Source organism: Xiphophorus maculatus, chromosome 14 (assembly GCF_002775205.1).
Source record: "Xiphophorus maculatus strain JP 163 A chromosome 14, X_maculatus-5.0-male, whole genome shotgun sequence".
Lineage (NCBI taxonomy): Eukaryota > Metazoa > Chordata > Actinopteri > Cyprinodontiformes > Poeciliidae > Xiphophorus > Xiphophorus maculatus.
Window position 1 is genome coordinate 3,428,006 of NC_036456.1, and position 25,597 is coordinate 3,453,602.

Here is a 25,597-nt window from a genome sequence, read left to right on the forward strand (position 1 = left end):
ATTTAACAGCCGCAGGATTCATACAATTTAGGCTCCCTAATAAAGGGGCAGGAGACTGATGAAAAAACATTTGAATGAATCATAATTTTAAATTTATATTAAAAACCGTGAGTCATGGATGCGGTGTGACAGTAAGATCTTTAGCTTTATATTTATGCTTTTGGATAAGTTTATTTGATAGTGACAGATACACAGTAAGAGAGAAACTGAGACAGATTCCTATATTATGATGCTTTTAGCATGAGCTAATTTGCAGCTATTGTCCCTAAATGAGCTTTTATAAACAGTATGCTTAAGATACAACAGAATAGTGAAGCAACAATAAAAGAATGGACATAAATAAACAGACAGCGTAATAGAAAATATTAGAGTAATAGGACAAAAACTCAGTTGTTTGCTTGCTGCTGTGATCTCTTTCTTCAACGTTTTTCCATGTCTATTCTTTAATTTTGAATGAATAGTGTAGACCTTTCATCGGTCCCATTGGTTTGATTATGGCGACCTCTTCTGGCTGAAAAGCATACAGAGGAAGTCATCAGCTCCTCCCTTCCGTTGCCCGATAATCTGAGGTTGAGGAGTTGCATCAAACAATATCATGTCTTTTTCTATTACAGAGTGAACCATGAGCACCTACCTGAATTGTTCCTTTTAGTCAATAGTGAAGCAAAATGCAGGGTCCCCACATGCATTACTGACTGTTGCATTAGACTGTTGTAATAAATCAAATACAACTTTTATGGTTCTGATATGCTGAAGCAAGAGTCCCAATTAGAATTAAAAAGAGAAATCTTACTTCTCCAATTTAAACTTCTCTTGTTTCTTGTTAAAAGCAAGAGCAAATATAAAATGATTCCCAAACAGGAAAGTCTGAATGATTGGGACCAAACAAGTCAGGATCTTCAACCGCTTGATGAACCTTATCAGAGAAGGGTTTTATTAAGTCACTTTCTGTCTTCGGTTTTTACTTTTTGAACTATGTTTAATGAAGTTAAGATCTTGGTACAATGATTGTCATTACTCACAGAGCTGTAAAACGGATTTCAGTTTGGTACACAGAGCACCAGAAAGCCCTGCTACACATGCTGTGACTCAGTGAACGGGTTAAATAGACAGATGCTGCAGAGTCTTTATTTTTGTTGCAATAGGTTAGCATTGATGATACACAGCAATGTACTATGAAGCTAATGAAAGCCTTTAGCACTTACAGTATTAGTGATTGGAACAAACGACCATTAGGCAGAACATTGATACAAACAGAATAAACAAAAGGGAAAAAAAAAGTTTATGGCACTTATGTTATACTCACAATAATATTGCTTTAAAAACACATTTTCAATTCTTGATACAGTTTGTTAGTTTTACTGCATTTAAATATCAAATATATTCCTTTACTGATCTATTTATGTTATTGCTAACATCAAACATAGCTATCAATATATGTTAAAATGACTTAGCTGTATAATAGTTTTGTGTACAGTACAAATTCTACAGCAAATAACAGTCTGAGTTTGGCAGGATAATCTGGGCATAACAGACTTCAGGACATGCACAACAGTTGTATTGAAGGACAGTGGTAGAGGTACATAGGCAGCGTTTTCCATTAAATAAGAGTGGAGGACTTTGTCTCTCCTACAGCCTCTGACATGCAGTCCTTACTTGTAGTAGATACAAGGTACAATCTTATTTTTTTTAGATGTACTTCTTTTTAAAGCCGGCAACACAAGTCAGAGCCACGAAAAGGAGCTTCACATGCCAACAAAGGTGCTTGTGAGTAGAAGTCAATTAGGACAGTGAGATTTAACGTCTCACACACACACACGCACACACCCATTTGTTTTACCACTCGTGTAAAATAAACCTTTACATAACTCTATACCATAATTAAATCTTCTAAACCCTGACTCCGTTCACTCATACACATCGTATGCACACAAGTGGAGGTTAATGAAATGCTAATGAAAAGGGGAAAAAAATGAAGGAAATGAATTTTCTATTTCTTTTGAATTTAAGCAGACGGAGTGAAGACCAGTACAGGTCACTCTGAGGCCCTGGGCTTATCAAAAAGACAATTAATAAAAGTTTTAGATTGAAGAACAACATGGTCTGTCATCTACATAAAACTACAGATTTGTTTTATTTGACTAAAATCACTCTCAGTGAATGTTTAATACAGAGGTAGAGGTTTTTAAAGGAACCCATTAGCTGTCTGAATGACAGTCTTTGACAAAATTATCTTTTAAAAAATATTGATCTAATGTTTTGGACTAAATTACAGAGGTCTCAAATTAGATTCACTAAAAATATGCTGCATTTGTGAGAATAATTGGAAGTAAATATCATGAAATCATAATGTTTTAGATAAAATCAGTGACGGAGTAGAACTGACTGCTTTATTTTGCTCCAACACCAGATTTTTTAGAACATATAAAAACTTGAACTCATTTTTTGGGACAGATGTCAGTGTTATGAAAGGCTGCTCTGGCCACTAGGGGCTCCAAAGACTATTATATGCTAAGTACAGGCAAAGACAAAGAACTCAGAGAAATCTGGCTCTACAAAGCAAACAGACGGTCTTGAATTTATGTTGGCAATGAAGAACTAAAATGATTAGAGCTCTGGAAATGGAGGGTGCAACAAATACTGGGTGTCATTTCCAGTTCGGTCACATTTTTAGTGCCAGAGGAAAAAAGACGCAAATAAAGGATTACGCAATGCTTGCTTTTCTTCTGTCCCCCACATCTCCACCTCTCTTTCCTTCCCCCTCTTTTCCGTCTTTGCCTCCTCTCTCTTCCATTTTGCATCAATTCATTGAATCATGCTGGCTGGCAGGCCAGAGGCTGAGCTAGCACTCTGTCACATTATCTTTCTGCTGAGTGAATTACTCTGCCTCCATTAGACTAACAAGAAAGGAGGACGACACAGGAAGATGGAAATGTGGGTGGTGATAAAAACTGTGAGGAGGACAAGGAAGGAACGAGGGATGGATCAGAAATGTAGCTCAGAGAGATGGTAGAGAGGACGCGGCTAAGAGATGGGAGAGTAGAAAAAGGTTTCTGTGGAGCGAGAGAACAGCAAAGGGAAGAGACAGGAAAGACCAGAAAGTGGGTGGATGATAGTTTAGAGAGGAAGACGACAGGTTAAAATGAGTTAGGGATGAACAATAAAGTAGAATGAGGACAGAAGAAGAGGAGGAGGAGAGTGCAGATGGGGAAAACAAGTAGGTAAAGAAATATTGAGACATGTTGAGACATGCTGTGTGTAACTTTAAAACCCAGGTTGCTATGACTAAGCAAAGAAATCACAAATGATGAGTATAGTGGTGTTTAAAGCACTAAAAATAAAATATAGGACACTGAGACTGCAACAAAAGTAAAACACATTTGTAACTGCTCCAACAGACAACATACAGGGATGCAGGAAAGGAAACATCATGAAGCAAATGTTCACTCTGATGAAATACTGTGAAGAGGAGGAAAAAAAGAGATAACCTCCCTGCCCCCCGTGCACCGGTGTCACACTTTGATCAGGATCCAAGATAAACTCAGAGCTTTCAAGCAATTCAAACACACATACACATGCACACACACACACACAGATGGTAACATCTAGTCTTTATGATTAGTTTCTTCCAGTGTCTTCTCTTTACAAACACAGAAACCCACATTCAGTGAAACAACACGTCAATAAATAGTTTAAATAATATAAATAATATAAATAAGGATAAAAAGAGTGAGCTTGTGTGTGTTGAGAAACCAAACAGGAACAAAGTCAGTGGGACAAAATTAAACAAGTCGTCTATCTTTCGCCGTCTCCACAGCGTGAGGGTGGTCAGTGTGTGGCTCTCAGAGGTCAGTGCAGCGCTCCTGCTTGCTGTAGTGATCAAACTGACTCTTCCAGTGCATCATGTAGGAGGACCAGCGGTGAAACTCCACCTTCCACTGACGCTCTGCCTCATCGATGTTGCCTGAGGATATGAGAACACAAGAGGAGCAGGAAGCAGGTGAGGATTAGAGCGCCACAATAAAATGCTCTTGTAATGCTGTAATGCTGAGACTAGTCGCATCCAGCAGACGCAAAGGTCAGCATTTTAATGACATCAGACAGACACCTTCACTGTTATTATTTGCACTTCACATTTTAATGTAAGATAACATGAAATGTGTTGTGACATTAAATAGTTGAGTTGCTGTTAATCCCACTGAAAGAAATATAGTCAATCACTTCTATTAAAGGCTCAACACCAGGGAGGCAACGTTGCTCCCTCTCCATTCATTTTCTATGGAAGTTGCACGATGAGGCGACAACCGCTTACCCTCCTCCAGCCAAGACACGGGGGAGGTTTGATCCCGTGAATTTTCCAGGATCAAGCTCGACGCAACGCAAGAAAGATGAAAAATGTTCAACTTTTAGCGCTGGTGTTGTGATCATTTCTTCTGTGTCGGGTTCACCCAGAAAGGCAGAAAACGTTTGCTTCGCGTGTGTCAATCCTATTAGTTCTTTTCTACATCAACAACTGCAATATCAAAGACTGTAGGAGACTTAAAATTATCATTGATGTCACATCCCCAATAAAAGTCTTTAATGCTCTATAATCCAAATAACGCCTATCTTCAAATGTGCAGGTTTTCTTTCTTAAAATAAAGGTTGTCTCAATAAATCCTTATGTGTAACAGTAACACGTGTAGCACAGTTTACCTGTGATGTTCAGAAGGCGTGGCAGGAAGCGGTTCCAGAAAGCACACATCTGGTTGCGCAAACCTTTGTGGATTTTGAGAGGGTCGGTGTTGAGTGCGACATGTTTCTGCTCATTCGCCGTAAACAAAGGCCAGCGTTTCCGAGTGTCCAGCAGCCCGTCGTTAGGATTTCTAACATGTAGCAAAATGAAGCAGACAAAGACAGCGAGAAAAAATGAAAAAAATTGTCAAATTGGGCAGAACAGGACATTCCACAACTATAACATTTCCAGTGTTGGAAGGTGTCAGGTCTAAATACCTATTAAACAAACACAGGAAAGACAAGAGAGTTAGATTCTTTGTTTCTATTACATGCTTAAAGACAAGTAGTCCAGAAAGTTAAAATGTTACTTCACTATAAGTCTTCTGAAGGCAGGAATCAACGGCCTTTGATTAGATTGCACTTTGAGGTAAATCTGTTTTGGTTTTAAATGTTAGAGCTGGTGATGTGTCCATCTTTCACACAACCTTTCAGTTCTCTTTCTAAACACTAAATGAGGATTGCCAAATGCTCCACAGAGGTTTGCTGCACGGTAAGTTGATAACATTACTTGTAGTGTCGTGCTAGCTTAAGGCTACTTTCAAACAAAGGGACCTAATGAATGTAAACTGATTTGTCTTCTTTGGCCCGCTCTACTTTCACTGGTGTCCATCACAGCAGGCTAATCATATTCAGTCTCTGATGTCTTACCCTGTCCGTGCAAAGTTTGCCCAGTATTTCATCATGCGTCGACTCAGATTCTTCTCTTCAGTGGTGTAATTGAGTCTCTTCTCCAGTGGCAACCCAAAGACAAACTCGATTTCATAGCCATGGATGACTCCCATCCACTCTGGCCAGGCTAAATTAGAAGCCCGGTGGTCAAACAGGTAGAGGTACACGCCGCCTTTGGAACGCACGGGAAGAAAAGTTTATAATGAGGAAATGAAGCAGATAAAGCACAGAGACACTAACATGTGACCTACCTTGTGAGTTTCCTGCACTGTTCATCATGCCCAGGTTCGCCTTGAGAGTGTGATGCTGTGCATATGAACGAGCAAAATGTGCCAGTGGGCAAATTACATTGTGATCGCCAACAATGTCGTCCATGGCGTCGCGGTTTTTCACTCCGTTATTCTCATCCATCCAGTCGGTGTACTGCAGCACCACTGCCTCCAAGCCGATATCATTTGCGTGTGGTACGCTCAGTCGTACACCTGGCAAAATAAAATGAAACAAATAGATAAATGACTTTAAGTACTGCTCCAAACTGTGCTATCTGTAGACGTCCTCAGATGATACAGCTATAGCGTGATGTGTGTCGGAGGGATGAGATGTGGACCACAGGATTTCGGTGGATAATGTTATGACGTGGGCCAAAGAGAACCAACTCCAATTAAATGTAGACAAGACCAAGGAAATGGTGGTCAGTTTCAGTAAAAAAACATCTCTGCTTCCAAACACAAACAGCTCTTCATTTTGAAGTTGTTCTACTTTAATTGGTGGTTTTATATTGAACTGAATTTCTACTTATCTCTGCTTATATCCCTTTAATTGATTCATTCTTACCTTCCAGGAAGTCTTCTTTGGAAATTAGACTCTCATTGTCCTTGCTGAATCCCGGCGCTCCATACAGCAGAAAGTAAGAGCCCTCATCTTGGTTGACACCAAGAAGAATCTGAGTGTCTTTAAAATTGCCTGAGTTAATCATTGCTTCTGGAGTATCAGGCAGAAAATCACCATCCACGACTGGTACAAAGGAGAACCGGAACAGAGCTGACCATGGTAGAACCTGCCCAGAAACACCGAAATATTAATCCACATAATTTGTAAAAGTAATGAGTACTCCACAGTTTCTAATAATAAAAACTAAATGTTCCTATTCTGGAAGAAGTTTTTCTGGATTCTAAGTTCGTTCTAATTCCATTTCTGGGTTGCAATAACAAGAGTCTCTCTGTATAACAATCTAAAAATCAATGTAAGAAGTATAATATTGGTCTAAATAGTGAGTACTCTACGGTCCTAAAAAAATAAGCTACGGAGTGACTAATAAACTAGAGTCTCTGGATTCCAAGTTTGTTCTAATTCCTTTTCTGGGTTAAAGGCAAGAACTCCACAGTTTCTAACAAGTAATAATCTAAAAAGTAACTGATAAGTAGGATGAAAAGAAAACATTGGGTAGGATATGGCACATATAGCAAGACAAAAACAAAGACATGCTGGCAAAGATGTTGAGATCAGGGAGTTTGTCTGTTTGTTTGTCTGTAAGTATGACGTGTTTGCAGATTAGCCCATGTCTCTCACAAACAAGTCTCTGTTCTCACAAACAAATCTCTGATAAAGGTGGAAATATCAAGAGCGAGTCCTTGAGAGTTCAGCCATAAGATTCCACGGGTGACTTCGGGAGGGGTGAGGAGATGGGAAGGAGCAGTTTGTCTACATAAACTCCAGGAGATTTGAGATAGCCGCCAAGGCCACAGGGAGCCAGATTCAGAATAACAAATTATTTTTAGATCGGGCAGACTTAAAATTTCTGCCTGTCCTAGAGTCTTTAACCGGTATGTCTCTTAAAGTTCATCCCAATCATCCAAATTAGTGTGGCCGTTCCTCTGAACCAAAGCTAGCAACTTCTCCATGATCGATTCCATCCCGCTAGTGGGTTTTTGAGTCCTCAGTAGGGCTGTGAGTCTCAACAAGACTCGCATCCAACCTGCGTCTCTGCCCCACAACATACAGTCTGAGTGTTCGCTAGCTTGGCCAAATCCGTCACAGATTTGTCGATAAGCCAGGTATCCACAGCAGAAATCCTGTTATCATGAATAAATCCAGGGTGAATCCCGCCAGGTGTGTCCCCGTAGGACAAGACGGCTCTCCTATGCCCAGTCTTCTCATTGAGAAAATTTTATCAGTCGCATTGAGAAACCAGTTAACCAGACCCATAATTTGTAGATTCAGAGGATGTGCAAAGAAAAGCTCCAAAAAACAGAGCAAGCAGGGAGAGAAAGGGGAGGAGCAGAGGAAAAAGCGTCCACCTTCACCGAGAGCTAGAGAGCTCTTGTGTACTTATGCTAGAGTCAGACATTAAGAATGGTCAATTTCAGTTTTACACCATTTACCTCTGACTCAAACCAAAATGGAAAACATTAATTGAGCAAATAATCTGCAGCTAAAACAGAAAATGTTAGAAATTGTTGTACGAACTCTGCTTTTTCAGCTTACTTACTTTCTGTGTAGGTCTAATAAAATTATTTAATAAGTCATTCTGAATGAAAGTTATTACTTCATCTCTGTGTGGCCTTATAACACACTCACCGGTGTACAGTGGGTCATTCATAAGTGCTTAAAAATATATTTTAGGTTTTCAGAAATTTCTTGAGAGACATAATATGGAGGAGATTTGTATTTCCCTTTTTCATTAGACATTGCTTTCCGTTTTATACCATTGCTACCTTAAGAGTTTCCTGTAATGGGTAACGATCATCTCTAAATAATATTTGCAACTCAGTTTGCTGACAGTGTCAGATTACATCAAGTATTGCAAGTCAAAAAGGTGCACTCATTAGTGATTATATATGATATATTATCTTTACAACCTCACAGTAAAGTGTGTTCAATAAATAAAACTTCAAAAAGGCTTTGTGAAAACAGTGAAAAATGTAAGCTCAAATTAAATCTGCATTACCAGCCATTCTTGGTCGATAAGTTCCTGTGGAGTTTTGTTGCGCAGACAGTCCACCAGCTCAGTGTCGTTGCCTCCATTACAGTTAACAAGCTTTGCCAGAAGCGTGGCACGTCTTCTGGCCTCAGCAGGGCTGACAGAGGCCCACGGACCGTTGGGGACCCCGCTCTGAAGGATGGCCCTTGTGAAAAAAGGTCTGCTATCTGGAGACAATAGGTGGAACCCGACTGAAGCACCGCCAGCACTCTCACCGAAGATAGTCACCTGTTTTACACAAACAGACAACCAAGAGACCAGGAAAATGATGAAACCATCTTTAATACCAATATAGAGGATGGACAATAACTGAAAAAAACAAAACAAAAACAAAACACCTGTTTGGGGTTTCCACCAAAGGAATGGATATTTTCTTGCACCCACTTCAATGCCAACCTCTGGTCCAGCAGACCGACATTTCCTGGAGCCTCTGAAGAGCCATGAAGAGCGAGGAAACCAAAGGCTCCAATACGGTAATTCATGGAGACCACAATGACCGTCTCAGTGTGAGCAAGATAACGGCCATCATACACATCCAGCGAAGAAGAGCCACTGTAGAAACCTAAAAAGCCATTATCATTACAAGTTAGAGTTAGCCTGTTTTGTTTTGAATAGATTTTTAAAAATAAAAGTTGCAAAATCATAGATATTATTTTGTACTCCTTAGGAAGCCGTGTATGTCCAATTTCAAAAGTAAAGTAAAAAAATACTTTATTCATTCCAAAGGGAAACCAAAGGTTGTTGTAAATTATTTCAAAATGAAACAGCTGTTGGTAGGAAGGATCTTCTGTAGCTGTCTGGAATACAGTAGGTTTGAAATAGCCTCTGACTGAAGACTCCCTGTTGTTGATTGACAGCCTTATGAAGAGGATGGAATAATGTCCATCAGCTTATGCAGAATCCATCAATGCATCATCATCTCAAGAGGTTCTAAAGCAGTCCTGAGAACAGAACCAGCCTTCTTTATCAGCTTGTGGAGCTTTTTCCAACTCAGTGGTTCTGATTCTGAAACGCTAAAACAAACGACCACAGAAGAAACTGTATTATTTAGAACAGAGTGGAGGACTGAAGAGTCCTCTAGAAGTGCAGCCTGCTCTTTGCCTTCTGGTAGATGAGTCATAATAATGGGAAGGCTTTCATTCAGAGACTGATAGACAGCTAGAGACACTTCTCGTTGAAGATATTTGATCTCATCAGGAACCACAAGCTGTTGGCCAGCCAGGTTACATAACTTTCTTCAGCTGGATAAAACATTTTTTCTCTTCTGTTCCATGAATTAAACAGGGTTAATTTTTTCCACTTTCATTTCTAGAGATATAATAAGGGAGACTAGACATCAATATTTAAACATCCATCCACCTATTCATCCATCCATCATGGTTTGCTCATCCAGGGTCGGGTCGCAGGAGGTAGCAGCCTAAGCAGGGAGTTCCCAGACTTCCCTCTCCCCAGCCACCTGTTCCAGCTCCTCCAGGGGAATCCCAAGGCGTTCCCAGGCCAGTAGAGAGACATCATCCCTCCAGTGTGTCCTGGGTCTCGCTCTAGGTCTCCTCCATGTGGGACATGCCTCAACACCAAGAAGGCGTCCAGGAAGCATGCCCGAGTCACCTCAAATCACCATTTTAAGCATTTCTTACATACAGATCTATTGGCCTTATTGATTTTGTTCACACATTTACAAATTTGCTTCAGTAAGTTTTAGTCATTGATTAAAACTGAAATAAAACGATTAAAAGTCCAAAATTAGCATCACATTCTTGTCCATTTTCACTCTATGTAAATATCTCACTTGAAGTCTAATACTGGAGGTGATTGTAATTACATGACTTGCAGCAGTACACATAGCGTACACTCTGGCAAAAAAGTGTGACCACAAACCTCCACCATAGATCCACACCATAACCGAGAGATTGTGGGGCCTGGGCGAGGCAGGCACCCAGATGTTAAGGTACAGGCAGTCCTCGCTCATGTCTCTGTTAGGATTCCACATCTCAGTGCCCTGGAAGCCTGGGTACGACGTGTCCACATACTGGTAACAGGCGTCGGGGTAGGCATTAGCCTCAAAAATCCCCGTCCATTTTCGCTTTGGCTCAGGAGGACGGAAGCGACGCTTACCCACTGGTGGCTCACCAAAAGGGATGCCGAGGAAAGCTGTGACATAGCTCCCATCCGGCACCGGAAGGCGCACACCTTGAACTAGACCGCTATGTGTATTAACAAGGTCTCCATCATTTTGGGAAAAGCAGGTTGGGATGAGAGCGATGAGAAAGATTGACAAGAAGACGAGATAAGTGGAGAACTGCATGACGGTGGTAAAAAGTGTTTGTTTGCCGGGAACTGCAGTCGTGATTCCCTCTCGTTGGCAGGGCCTGCTCTACTTGACCTCTGATCTACAGAAGAAGGAGAAAGAGGGAGAGAGAGACAGAAATATGATTACAATAAAGAAGGATAATGCTGATGAGGCAGGTAAGATTAAACTGAAGGTGGAAAAAAGGGAGACTGAAGAGAAAGTGCAGTTTTCATGATTTGCTAAGGTAGATGGACAATCTAGTTGTTAGTTTAAACAATTTGGTCAATGACAGCGTAAAGTTACATCAACTAAAATGTTTTCATTAGGAAATCATATAATCCTGTAATCCTTGCCAGGTCAAGCCATTCAAATTAGTACATCAACCCTGGCTACCAAATAGTTAGTACAGGTTGATATGTATAAAGATGAAAATCTTAAGACATTTTTTGTAGAATGCAATCACTCCTGGATCACGTTAGCCTGTAAAAACCAGCCTCTGTTCTACGCTGTTTGCTTTGTCCCGAGGGTCTCGGCACTCGACTGTTGGGAAACGATGGCTTCCAGGAGGTGTGAACTGTGATGAAGATTTAAATTTTACCCTGTGACTTATGTAATGCTATAAAGCTGACTGGAAGTTGCCTGCACTGTAAACAAACATCCTCCACTGTAAAGCTTGAAGTGCTGGCAGAACGGGCCGGCTTTTGCAAGAATGTCGTTACATTCCCTGATGGTACAAATTGGTTATCAGCAGATCTAAAAACTCATAAATAATACATAAATCAAACAATACAAAAAACCGAAAAACTACCAGCAATGGAGCACAGGACATATTCAAAACATCTGACTCAAAAGGGTTTTGATAAAGGTGTCAAAACCGTATTTATGTCAATTAACCTGCAAAACAAAAACACCTCTTTAGTACTTTCTTGGATAAGAAACATGATCCCATTACATCCATCCATTTTCTAACACCCTTGTCCCTTAGAGGGGTCGGGAGGTGCTGGTGTCTCCACGTTCCGGGAGAGAGGCGGGGTTCACCCTGGACAGGTCGCCAGTCTGTCGCAGGATCCCATTACATACATTTTTAAAAGTTGCCTCGTCTGTCATATTTCAGTTGTCTCATCGATATGTGGGATTTTAGAGCAATGACAATGCAATTCTCAGCAGGCTTGCTCTGGTTAGCATAATGATTATGCTGCTATTGATAAGTTAATAAGATTTATTTTTTTAAGTGTTAATGATTATGCTCTTTTCTTCTGTTGCTGTTCTAATGTACGTGTTCTGGGTCAGATGACCATTTTGATGTGTTGTTGTAAAAGGAGGAAGTTCTCTTTGCTGACTCAGGTCTATGAACATTCATATCCAAGGTTTTGCTGAGCTCCAGATTGTCAAATAAATCTGGGGGTTTTGCTTGGTCTTGTGGTTCCAGCAGAACTTGGTTAAATCTCTCTGATTTCTGTTCATTTTATGTTAGGTACTGTAATTATTTAATTCTATGCCAGTTTGCTTTAGTTCATTTTGTTAGGAAGGCCTTTGCTGTCCGGTGTCATTAGTTGATTGTCAAAGTTCAGTTTCCAAAGAATTAAACTGTTTGTTCAGTTAAACTTCTATACATACATAATGCACATTAGTTAGATTTGTTTTCACAGTTTTGAGTCTGATTCAGTATTTATGTCCACAATCTACAATAATTCTTAAGAATCTTGACTTAAGATGTTAAAATAAATAAGTAATAAACTACAAAGTGTGTGATCCTAACAGCCTTTTAACAGTTTATATGCAGTCTGGTGGCCCTGCTTCTCCTGTTGTGGTACATTGTTGCCAGATTGTCACATTTCACACTTTACCATGCAGTGATTGTGAAAGTAAGAGCTTTAGCTCACAGTCTGACGCAGCATGACCATTTTTTCTAAATGCTTTATTTGAACATGGTTAACTGGAACCACACTGATATTAAAAACAACCATTTCGTTTCATCGAAACAAAGAGTAAGAATGCTAATATTAGTCTACCAGTTTAGTCAAACACTCTGAATGAAACGATCAACAAGAAGACAACACAAGTTTAATCAAAACTGTAGCTGTGTGTGGTGAGTTTAGAATATCTTTGGAACTAAATTATACAACTTTGGCCACTTTAGGAGATGTATTGTCAGATCATTGTAGTGACTTACTTAACTACGTTCGTCCCGTACCAGAGCAGAATGTTGGGGGTCTTTTAATGCACTTACAACAAAGACTGTAAAAAAAAAGTAAAAAAAAAAAAAATTTCTTATTCTATGTTTACATACACTGCTTATCTTAAATTAAAGTAAAGATCCATTATTTCATCTAAAGCAGTCATTAGTACAGAGAAAGGTTGGAAAGTAATGTCCTTCTTTCCCCACCACTTTGAACAAGCACATCACAAACAGCTGTTATCTGTCCCTTACATCACTTCTCAGTTGGTCTTATTACTCTGACAACCATACATTGCTAAACATAAACAGCAGTTGAACAGGTGGGAGGAAGACAACTGTCCAATTCATCAGTGCACCTCAACCAACAGGAACAAGGACGTTCTTTTTAAGCCATTTTGGAAAATAACTCTTCAACTGTCAATAATTTTAGAAAAGCAGATTTGCCAGAAAAGTATCAATTTCAATCTGTTCGAGGTGATACTTCATTTATGTTGTGTCAACATCCTGATGGTTGTGTATGTGCTTTATTGACAGAAATCCTATATCTATGTATAGAAGTAATCCGCAATAGGGTTGGGCCATATTGCCAAAATAAATCACATACATACAGTACTGCTTATTGTATATATATATATATATATATATATATATATATATATATATATATATATATATATATATATATATATATATATATATATATATATATATATAAATACTTGGACAACGACACCAAACAATATTCCACATTTTCTGTCCAACCAATTTGATCAACCAATGTAAGTTCTTTTAAACACAGTTTAAAAGACAACAGTTGCTAGAATAAAAATATGTTGATACATAGATATATACAAAATCACATGGTGCATCAAAGACAATATTGAATAGATAAATGTTTTTTGATTTTCGCCTTCAAAAAACCGACTGAAATCAGCTAAATTAAAATACTTAAATACATTAAATGAAGCAGGCTGCTGTGGTTCAACAGAACAAAATGTTAAAAAGTATTTCCCTCTCATATTTTTAAGTTAGCCAACATGTGAAAAGCTAAGAATCTCAATTTAATACAAAAGAAGTTTTTCCTTTTAAAATGCTCAACACCAAAAATTATGTCACATGAAAGAAAAAAAAACTGACAAAAAATACAAGTTTGTTCTCACTTCCTCATGATCAGGAATTGTGTTCACTTTCATTTCTTCCACTATTACCCCGCACCTCTGCAACGCCGGTTTCATTGCTGTACCAAAATGAATGGAGTTTGTTTCATTTTTTTCTTAAAGGAATATCTGATTCAGAACAGAGCAATAAGGACTTTCAACTCTCACTTCTACTGATTTTTTAAAATGTTTAGGAGTTAGCAGACGGGACTAGCTGAAGCTAGCTTGCATCTTCTCTATGTTTCTGAGTAGCCTTGTTTCAAATAACTCTCTGGCCCTGAACTTTGCTCTAAGCTTCTAGTTATTTATTTACTTTTTGGGAAGATGTCTGTGTTTCAGAAAGTTTTTTCGCCAAAACTGACTGGTTCATTCTTTCTGCCAGCAAACACAGAGCCGAGCTCAGTGTATCCAAGTAACAGCAGGTACAGGAGCTGCAGTGGCCAAACTACTACTGTATATCCTTCCTTTCTGGCATATATCAGCTAATAGAGTGAATTCAGTCCAGTCCAGACTGTGGAACAGCTGACCAGCTTCTTCTTTGTTTTAATGACGGTTGGCAAACAACTATAGGAAGCATGACCACATAGCGCCTGACGCTGCACAGGTCAGGCTCAGTTAGATGACATCATCATTTGGTATCGCAATACAAAAACTCTACGGGCATTACCTTATATACCCACGGTATATAAGGTAATATACCATGGGTATATTACATATATACCCATGGTATATAAGTTAATACCCGGGTATATAAGGGGTACATTATATACCCCTTATACTCCCAATGTACCCGGGTACATGAGGGGTGTGCCATATTGCCTCAATACCTTACATGAGGCAATATGGCACACGCCTAATGCACAATTTCTAATACAGGTAATTACAGGTTTGTTCAATGACAGCATCATGTGAACAAACCATAGCAACACAATAACCAAAGCAAGCTTTTAACAGCCCAACTTACTGCTTGAGTAAAGACAGTCCTTATCTGCAATAAAAAAGACTTGTGCCAAATTAAATGTTTACAGACTTGGCAGGGCTGACAATTAATAATTGAGAAATGTTACATATTTGCTGTAATTGTCAAAAATCAAAGACACTGCGTGCTGACATCAAATTCTGAACCAGATGTGAAATGTATCAAGTTCTCACTTAAGCTCTGACATTTTTAAAAATACTTCAGGAACTTAAAATATTTTTTAAAAGTGATATAGATAGAAACTTTACTCAATACATTGTCATCCCACACCCACCATATATATTCCATTGAAGACTATATTGACCAGTGCAGCTCTTTATCTGTCTGGGTCCTGTGACCTGTTCTGTGCGCTGGGCTCAAATATCCCGACAGCTGTCCCTGTGAAGGAGAGCGGCACAGCGTGCAGCTGAAACATTAGCCATTAAAATTCACAGCATTGAATGCAAAGTACTAAATTTACAAAGCAGAACAGTGTTTCTGTAGGTTTTGTGCACACAATAATCTAAAAACAAAATTATAGCAAGCATGGGCCAAATACATGTCTCAAGGTACATGTACTACTCAAGGTAGTTTAAAAAGTAAAAAGTTACCGTTTCAAAAATATTATATCTTTATCTGTTTAACAGCACTCCAACAGTTTAAGAGGATCTATAAAAATGCCAGGGAAAGCTCCAGAGTGACTGGAGAATGGAGCAGGGCTGCTCTGCAGTTCGCCCCTGCAACAACTCCCATCACTCATTTCTCTTGCTTACAGAAAAGACAACTGGCTTCTTGGAAATCCATGGCCTGGAATCTGAACATTAGTTTTATTAAGGTAGTGCTCATTGTCAAATAAAGTGTAGTGCTAAAAGTGTAGAGCACTATTTGTTAAGCAGAGTGCAGGGCCCAAAAGCCTGGGGTCTAATTATCAAGCTTTTATTAGCTTGCAGTGCTACTATTAACAGTAGACTAAAATGAAGACTAGCTTAATTTTAGTAGAACAGCAAGAAGATAACAACACATTAAGCAGATTTTTCTAAACAAAATGTGTTGGTATTCCACATTTTGTTTTAGGTTTTTAAAAGATGCTAAAATAGTTAGACAAAGACATGATGATGTTTTGTGTCTTGCTGTTGGAGGACCTGAAGTGGGAGTCCATCTTCTGAGGAAGAAGGCCAGATTTTAACACCTAGAGGCGTTACTTGACTCCTTTCTCATTTTGGGATCTTACAAGCTCCTCCATTGAGTCTTAATCCTCTCCCATACTTCATTCCAAGCTGAACAGTGGAAGCGCGGTTAAGTTTCATACACACACCTTTCATAACCAGCACATACCACCGGAGGGAAACCCCTCCCGTTTTCATATAAGTCATACCCCTGTCCGGAGAGGAAAAATGGACTGATTGAAGCTAAATATTAACATCACTTTCAGAGAGTATGTCTACATAAAACATTTCCACAACTTATTGCCAATCAGAGCTCTGTGTGAAGTAGTTTGACTCGGGCACTGTGTTGAGAAAGGGAGGCGAATGTCTATGAAAGCCGATTTTGACCCTCTGGATGAAGTATGGGAGAGCTCTTACTTCTCCTTATCTTCAGAGTTCCACCTCAAACCTGCTCCACCTTGGATTCTTGGGGAATCCCCAAGAAGGGTCGGTTGTAGTGGTCTACGTACAACCAGATGTGAAGAAGCTTCAGAATAAAGAATCTCTGTTTCCAGATCGTGAAGATGATGTTCAGGGCTTTCCATTAAGATTTTTCAGTTTAGGACACATCCATCTTTTTACAATCAATTCTTAAGGCTCCAGAACAGTACCCAGAAGAGAACTAGTCTTCATCATCGTCTTTCTCGTTTTTAAGGCACTGGTTCTGAAGATGACCGTGACCCAAGGGAACATAGTGCTGATGTCAACGTTGGACATATTTGATTTAAACTCACGTGCTCTGATTTATGACTGGGAGGAGAGCATTCAAAGGAAGCTCGTCTTTGTGGGTTTATGACAGAAATTATGGTGAAAGAAAGTGATTCCACTGGTGAATTTTGTCTACATTTTCCATAACTCATTTACTTAATGACAAAACATCCAAGGGACGAAAAAAAATCTGCTTTCACATGCAGAAAAATGGGAAAAGATGAGAAACCTGGTAACATGCAAGACAGTAGAGAGGGGAACACCATGTGGCGCGGTCTAGGATTGGAGGGATAAACTGTGTCACTTCTCAAATTAGGTTGTGGAATCTGTGTTCACAGGAGGATCAGATTCACATTGGTGTGTGTTTGTGGGGGGGGGGGTAGTGTCGTGTCTCGAAAAAAAAAACATTGGTAGGAAAGGAAAGGTTGTAATATTCTTTACTTTACTCAGAAAACTATGGATTTCTGAGTGCAATTTTTTTTTTTTTTATCAAATATAACTCCATTGGTTAAATACAAATACTAAGTGCACATGGGTCAACAATGTCTAAATATAAACATAATATTTACACATAGGCACTGTTGGGCATCCAGCTATGGAAGACTGAAGGTCTGAATAAGCTGGCATGATTAATTGTTTATTTAAAAATACTGTGTAAATTCTGATCCCAGCAGCAGGAAGAGGAGGAGATTCGGAAGGAAACTCTGTGATGTCATGGAAGCTGAGGGGATTCTGGCATCATTCTGCCTGTACTGGAAAGAACCAACAGGGCGCTTCCCTAACCCACTTTCTCCTTCCCACTTTCCTGTGGCCAGAGAAAGAACCTGCTTATGAAACTCTAGAAACTTTTAATCCAAAAGCAGGACCGTGAAGGCTGCTGTCGGCAACTGTTGCTGATTAACACTTCCATAGGGAGAAGGGCAGCAGCTGCTCCAGGACTGCAGCTGAAGGAGCAACGCCTCCTGGCTGGGTGTCATTGCTGAGCGCCCCAGACACACCTGACCAGTCACCCCAAGCTAATAGCCAGCAGAATTCCCTCCTCTCATCTATCCATCGGAACTGTTCATAGTAGGTGTGGTACCTGGGCAGTTATTGGCTTAGGATAAGTGTTTTTGTGTATTTTTAAGCATCCAAATGGAGCAGGCTGCGCATGCTATAGGCAAAGAGAAAAACAGAGTTCAGACTGTTTAAACTTTTTCCACAAAGTGTTTAAATCACAGATAGTCCAGTGAGGTCAAACTGATCTCTTCCATCGGTATATGTCTTGGTTTCATGACACTAAATAAACATAGAATAGCCCTATGACTAGCTAAGATGTTCTGTGTTCTTAAAGCTAATGGCTGAAAGCTACGAGCTACATACAGCTTTCCCAGCATACAGCTGAAACCAATAAACAGTTAATATTGTTATTTATCGTGTTTTGGACTCAAGATTGTTTAAACAACAAAATAACTCATTCTTAGTGTTCATTTATACACTTGATCCGTAATTCATAAATTGCCGATCAATTAAGAAGACATTTTTCCAAAGGGTTATTGATTTCTATTTCATTTGAGATTTAAAAGCACATTACTTATGCAAAATGGTGTTTTGTCTTGTGTATTGCAAAATTACTTGGAGCACATACAGCAAGTTTGCCAATTTGTCTAAACTAATTCTTTAACTAGCTTAAAGCTAATTGATCTCACTGACAAAACCGTTCAGTACAATCCCTGCACTGCGTCATTGGTTCTATTTTTTCTTCTAGAAATGTTCGTTTCTTCCTTTTATCATTATGTCAGTAGTTTTAATTGTGCATGTTCTTAGTTTAGCGAGTTGCTTGAATAAAAAGTTTTAACTTTGAAGTTGAATACATTTTGTCAATAAACACTTGTACATTTGAAGGAAGTTGTTTGTGCCTCTTCAATACACATGTGAAGCATCCTGCTGTTTGAAATTACTAGTTTTATTTAGAACTGCCAAATATAATAATTGTTCAGCTAAACCTACTAAAGCACAACATTTTGATGCTTCTGTTCAAAATGTTGCAGGAGCATAAAGCTAAGGCTCTGGTGAGACAATGACATGTGAATTATGAAGCAAAACAGGTTCCATCAGTTCAGGCGGCACCGGTTATTCAGGAAGCAATCTCAAACCAAGTTAGATCCTGAGACATACAAGATCTTGTAATGAAGTCTCATCATAACAACACGAAACTAAGTACTGTTTTTTGTGCCTATTAAAGTTTAAGGCAACATTATCTGACTCCACGTGAAAATTATTTTAAAAGTAGGAAGGCTTAAAAAAAACCTCATGCAGTCTCTTCAGCTTAATAATTTTGCTAGGTGGTTGTATTTATTCAAAAACCAACACCTCTGATGTTATTGTATGATATATTTTACTTGTAATATTCTTTACTTTATTGTTATTTTTATGTTCATTGTGTCACTCTGAAGGTACGGCATGTTTTATGTTCATAATGTAACAAATTTTACAATAAAGTAGCATTCTACTGCTTTATTTGTTTAGTTCATAATTAAATTCTCAAAAACCTCCCAGCTCCCTCCCAACAAAAAACAAAGCACTTGTATTCAGACAAAACAGAGTATATTGTTAATTTTCAATTTATGCTTCCATTTAATTGAAGCCTTATGTTGAAACCAATGTAATAATTAGTTTTGTTTCCAAATTAAACAAGACAACAAATGTAAGGCTGGGCTTTAGCTGTAGATCTTTAATAAATTCTGATTTGATTAGCTGTGTTAGAATAATTGGTCTTTAGAGTAAATCTGTAAACTACCTGTTAGCAGATAAACAGCCAAGCTGCAGTTCCTTACATAAGACTCAAGCAGCACATCTGGGCAGTAAATAATAAATGATGGTAGACTACTCTCCACTCAGTGCGCAAGCTTGACACTTTTGCGTAATGTTGAAGCTGATAATATATGCTTTTAGACATGATGCAGAAATACAACAGCATCTGTGTAAAATGTGACATGTGCAGACACACTTGTTTACAGTTCCACAGATGATCACAGGACAGGCACTTCAGGAACTGCAGCTTTCTGTATGCGTGTGTCTGTAGTTCTAATTTTCAGAAGCAGAGTATACAAATGCACATTAGTTCACAGATCAGCTAGAATTTTATAATCAGGACGTTTTGTCTGCCTTCTCCCAGTGCTTCCAGTACTAACTGAAGAAATACACCACTTGGTCTGAAGCAACCAATCAGAGCCAAGAGGAGAGTCTTAGAGCAGTTGCTCATGCTTGTGTACATGGCGCTCACACTGTCCCTCTTGCTCTCTGTTACGCTACAGCTTCTGCCAGGATTGCCAAGGCTAATTAGCATGACGGCACATAAACGGTTTCCTGTAACAGTAAGATGTTCATCCGCCATTAGCACAACTGATCAGTGCATACCCGAGGTTGATGACCAGCGCTAAGACCCTCCTCCTAGCTCTGATTGGTTGATTTTGATTGGGAGCGGTGCATTTCTACAGATGGCAATAGTAGTTCAGAGACAAGATGGGGGAGCTAATTTTTTTTCCACAGATTATCTGTCTCACACCACAGTGTCATGACATGGTGACAGTTGCAACAAATATGAAAAAAAAAAACAAAAAACAGACTTATAGAAAGTAAAGTGAAATGGATTTTTGTGTGTCTGATACCACTAAAACAAGTTTCTTGCTCAAGATGTCTGCATATGATCAATACAACATGTGTTAAATTACCCAACCCTATTGTAAATGTGAGTGATGACATACATTGATCTCCCGTTGCTCTTAGAATCTCCTCTTGGTCTCTAATGAGGCAGTGAAATAACTGGCAGTTCAAGAGCTTAACTTCTTTACAGATATGTTTCACAGTAGCAGTTAGAAATAGCAACCTGGCTAAAAGCAGCCACGCAAAATGGAAAACCAAGCAAGCCGGCCCCCAGAGGAACAAGAACAATCAGTATCACATGTAGTCCTATTGACAGAGGACCTTAAATCAAATGTTTCCTTTTTGAAAAATTGCAGAAAATTTTCACAAAGATCTAGGAATGCTGTAGACACAAATGATCTGAGAGAAAATAAAACGGTTAGGAGTTTATTAGACCATAGTGCCATGGTTGAGCAGGTTTCAGGTCCAAAGCAAGGCCTGTGATAGTACATAAAACAAGACAATGGGCAAATGTACTATTCAGGAACGTCCCTGGAGTATTGGCTTGCTTTTACAAGTACAAGTACAAGTACCTGACACTGCTGGGTCCACTATCTTACGCTTTATTAAAAAATAATTAAACTGACCATCAAACATTTGCAGGACACCCCGTAACAAAATGAATGCTGCAGAAAAACACTGGAGTTATAGCACATCTGGTAGAAAGGATTGAGGTTTTATAGTTTAAAAAAAAAAGTATTTTGTTCACTTTATTTTTTATTTATAAAAAAGGGATATTGAATGTAAAGGTAAACAAGTTAGCAAAAGCTTTTTCTTTTACATAAATAATCCCTCAGTCGAATAAAAAGGTTTCTGTAACCCAAAGAAGGAACAATATCAACAGACAAATCTAATATAAAGATTTTACAAGGAGCATGCTGTTCTCAATGCTTTGTTGAGTTTGTGAGTGTGACTGTGTAACAACAGTACTACTCAGGGTGAAAAGTTTCTCCCAGTGTAACTTCATAAATAAAAAGGTGAAAAGATTAGAGACAACATTCTAGATTTGTCAAATTAGCAAAAGCAGAGTAACGACTCATGGTAAGATTGGGAGCAAAATATCACAAATCACAAATGTTATCCCAAAGTACATTAGAAATATGACTTATTGTTACCAACGCCATTTAATCCAGTCCAATCCATTAAACGTTTTGCCTATTATTGCACTTAGCTAATTGGCAGGTACTGTGGAGTGCAAGCTGTCAAAAGTGATTTAAAAGTAAATGAACCAGCGATTCCACACCGGGAAGAAAACTGGTGGGTTTTTTTGCCTCGTCATACAAAAACATACAGCAACATTATAGCAACCAAAAATATCTGTGCTTAATTAGGTCACTGAAGCAGCCTTCCATGAGAGCTAAGTGTAATGCAGTATACACTGCAGTGCTATAATTATTGCAGGAGATGGGATCTGATCTGCTAGCATATATCGAGCCATCATACAGAGTTTGCAACCTGAGATACACAGCTTCAGTAATGACATAGAATCATGCAGTAGCTAGATTAAAGTGACACATCTCATAAAGATTGACATTGTTTAGGTTTGTTTACATGCCAAATTGTTAAAACAATAACCATGGTATCAAGCCAGATAAGTTGAACCATCAAAGCCACATGGAAATAATGTAGATACACTGAAATAGTCCTTGAGCACTAGATACACAGACTGGATCCCTCAGAGTTTTAAAAGGATTTTTAAACCTCTTAACTTCCTAAACATTTCATTATTTGTTCAGTAAAAAAACATTTACTGTTTTTTTACTGAACAAACTTTTTCCATCAGTAAAAAAATAAAAATAAAAAATAAAAGTTAATTGCCACTTATTATACTCTGGCTGCAGAAAGCTTCTGTACCTAAACACTGACCAAGGCCTTTTTTTGTTGACTTTGCATGTTCTCCCAACTCCCACCAAATATTAATTTCTGAACTCTTCCTGAGCTATAGTATTAGTATTGTTGTTTCTAAATGAATATGAACTGGTTTTCTTTGCATTATTTGGGGTCTGAAAGTGCTGCATCTTTTTCATGATTTTGACCATTTCTCATTTTCTGCAAAGAAATACTACATTTTTGCTTGGAATTTTGGAGACATGTTGTCAGTAGTTCGTAGAATAACTGAACAATGTTCATTTTACTCAAACATATATCTATTAAAAGTCAAATCAGAGAAACTGACCATTTTACGTGGTCTCTTAATTTTCTTTCCAGAGCTGTATACATATATCAGAGGAGGCAGAGAAGCTTGTACATGTCGTAAAGGTAATACGCCACTGTAATCTCCAATGAGAGAGAGTGATCAGAATGCAGTTTTATAATTTCTGGATTAATATATTTTTCGCCACAGTCAGTCATTTAACTCAATAAAATTTTAGCCCGCACGTCACTCATAATGCACAACAAGGACATATTCTTTGTCGGAATGTTACTGAAGCACTTTAACTGTTGCTGAACAGCAAATGACGGCTGCCATTTCCTGGTCGATTGCAAAGGCTTGTTGGAGTTAGATATACCTCCATGTAGAGTGGTGTGTGAATCTGCTTAAAGTGTGAGATACTGGAGTTCGATACCTGCCAGGTGCTGTGTAAAGCTATTCTATTTCTCTTTTACGTTATTTTCCATCAAGCACAAATAGCTTAGTGTTAGTTACATTTTATTTTAACTTAACATTTTAGAGAAGAGCCCTCCCAAAAGTAGATCACTTTGACTTTAACGTTTTGAAGAACCTCCCAATCTGAAAACTTTGGCCAGCCCTGTTTTACAGTTTTGTGGTGTTTCCTAGTCACAAATCCACAAGAATAATAAAAGAAAGACAACACAGAACTGCAAACATTACTGCAATTCTGTGTAATATTAGAATTATCTATCTATCTATCCATATATTTTTGGGTTTCTGTGCATAATTGGCTGCATGGGTAGCAGTCACTCTCACTACTCCTTCACTAAATAGAGGAGATTATGTTTGATTTTTAGATTTCCTATTATATTACAGTTTTTCATCTGCCCAACAAGGGCTTACGTATATTGATGCTGTCATGAGTGCCACCTGACTGTGCTGCACCTCTAATTTACTGCCTTTTTTATGACCACACAGTATGTTCAATAATAAATTAAATTGTATTCATTCTGTTTTTTCTTCCGTTCTTTACTAAACAGCCAACTACAACTTTTTGTAGCGACTGTTATGTTATGACACATTTTTCACGAGTTTATTATTAGATAGATAGATAGATAGATAGATAGATAGATAGATAGATAGATAGATAGATAGATAGATAGATAGATAGATAGATAGATAGATAGATAGATAGATAGATAGATGTGCATGCACATTTAAAATATCAATTTGAATATTATAGCAATACTGTGAAAAGTTCTAAACCAGCCCAAATACCTTTTTTCCTGCGAGACAATCAAAGACTGAATTATTTGAGAACGCACCGAGGACTGTCGATAGAAATATCGAGCAGAACAGTTCTCCATAGCCGAAAGCGTCTCGCCAGAGAGGCGCGTCACGCATCGATTTTCCTAACTGTCTCCTACAGCCACAAGCGTCCATCCTCATCCTCTGTAGTAAAAGGACATTTTGCGTCGTTACTGTACAGCAGTTTAGACAGTACTGTAGGCTGTGTCACAGTGGGCAGCAGTACACACGTTATGCTTCACTGCATTTTTTTTTTTCGCAGTCGCAGCTGCATTTCACCGACTCTAATTTGCCAAAGTGCGGTACTCCGCTCTACGGTTCGCAGACGGACTCGAACCATCTATTCATGGAGCTTCGAGTGCTGCTCGTGAGCAGCCACAACATTTAAGCAGAGCACAGAACAGTCTGTCACCGTGCCATGTTAGAAAAACCTGCGTACGCACCACAGAAGCCTGGTGTAACATGGCACTGATTCGGCGGACTGGGTTTGTATTAACCAATGACGTAGAGAGAAACATGTTCTGTTAAATGTGTCATGCGCCAGGGAAGGAGTATTTATTTAGGCACGAGCGACTGTCAAAAGATAAAAGCACTCAACCAGCCCGAGCCCTGAAAAGATGTTCTCCAATGATAGTGTCAGTTTGATACAAATTATAGAAAATGATAGAAAATCTTAAACGGGTGGGGAAAAAAAGCAACAAAAAAACAAACAAAAAAACATTACGCTAAGGTCTTACCCGGCTGCTTCTGCGGGGAAAACTCGAGCGGAGGGATTGTTGGATTATTATTTTTCTCCTCCCTTTGCCAGTCCGAGTCTCTCTGCTCTGTTGCTAATAGTTGTTTTCCAAAATATAGGGTGATGCGCTGTCAAAGAAGAAATGTCGAAAATGCCTCCTTACAGCAGCAATGCGTTTACCAACTGAGCCGAACTGTAGAGGGAGACTGCTGCTAATAAATACTGCATGCAAACACCATAGTGATAGTTTGTATCGCGAGAGCACCTGTTATTCTCGGTGCCAAATTTTCTCCCGCAACGAGTTAAAAGCCAGAAACAGACGAATCGTCGCAAGTGAACATCAGGAGCTATATCTATATACAGAGGTAAAGATAAAAAGACACTCAGCGTGCATTACAATACACTGCAGCATCACCGAAAAGTCAGCACACTGCAGCGATCCAAGTAAAAAAAACAATTAATTACTTATTATATGAATTATACATTTCAAACGTTTAATTTGTGGTATTTTCTAATGACTGTGGCTTCCAAAAAATAATCCACACTCAAAATTCACTTTCTCAAAGAAACTGGAATATCAGACAAATAAAAATGATTTTTAGTAAACAAATGTGGGTTTAAAGAAATGTGGAAAGAACATCCTGCTTATTTACCAATTTATGCTTGTTGGTCCAGGATCTTTTGGAATCGTAACCATGTGGGATGGATGCAGTCAGTCTGTGCTGAATTGTGAAGAAAAATGATTAAGGTTCCTCTAAAAATAATCTCATCTGTATTTTTGGCTCTCACATTTTCCATGGATTCTCTACAGTGTTTTGATCAGGCCAATTTCCT

The 25,597-nt window shown here is 38.7% G+C and overlaps 1 protein-coding gene across 2 annotated transcripts; it reads right to left on the reverse strand.

Moving 5' to 3' along the window:
* Positions 1-1,108: 1,108 nt before the first annotated feature.
* ache (acetylcholinesterase (Cartwright blood group)) lies at positions 1,109-25,008 on the reverse strand. 2 transcript variants are annotated; one of them, XM_005800050.2, is made up of 9 exons: positions 24,765-25,008; positions 10,304-10,810; positions 8,764-8,987; positions 8,393-8,653; positions 6,280-6,502; positions 5,697-5,927; positions 5,425-5,617; positions 4,696-4,865; positions 1,109-3,964 (listed from the first exon to the last, which is right to left on the reverse strand). In XM_005800050.2, the coding sequence occupies exons 2-9, from the start codon at positions 10,728-10,730 to the stop codon at positions 3,843-3,845; spliced, it is 1,851 nt and encodes a 616-aa protein (XP_005800107.1). In that variant the 5' UTR covers positions 10,731-10,810; positions 24,765-25,008; the 3' UTR covers positions 1,109-3,842. The 2 variants fall into 2 exon arrangements, with proteins under 2 accessions (XP_005800107.1, XP_005800106.1); XM_005800049.2 differs by having other exon boundaries at positions 10,304-10,815; positions 24,765-25,007.
* Between the last annotated feature and the right edge of the window lie 589 nt (positions 25,009-25,597).

Excerpts from the sequence above, each read along its gene's own strand:
- ache (XM_005800050.2), bottom strand. The coding sequence starts at position 10,730 with ATGCAGTTCTCCACTTATCTCGTCTTCTTGTCAATCTTTCTCATCGCT. Across the intron at positions 8,654-8,763 it reads TTGGTGGAAACCCCAAACAG|GTGACTATCTTCGGTGAGAG; the intron begins GTGTTTTGTTTT and ends TGTGTAAAACAG. Across the intron at positions 4,866-5,424 it reads GCAAACTTTGCACGGACAGG|AAATCCTAACGACGGGCTGC; the intron begins GTAAGACATCAG and ends GCTACATGTTAG.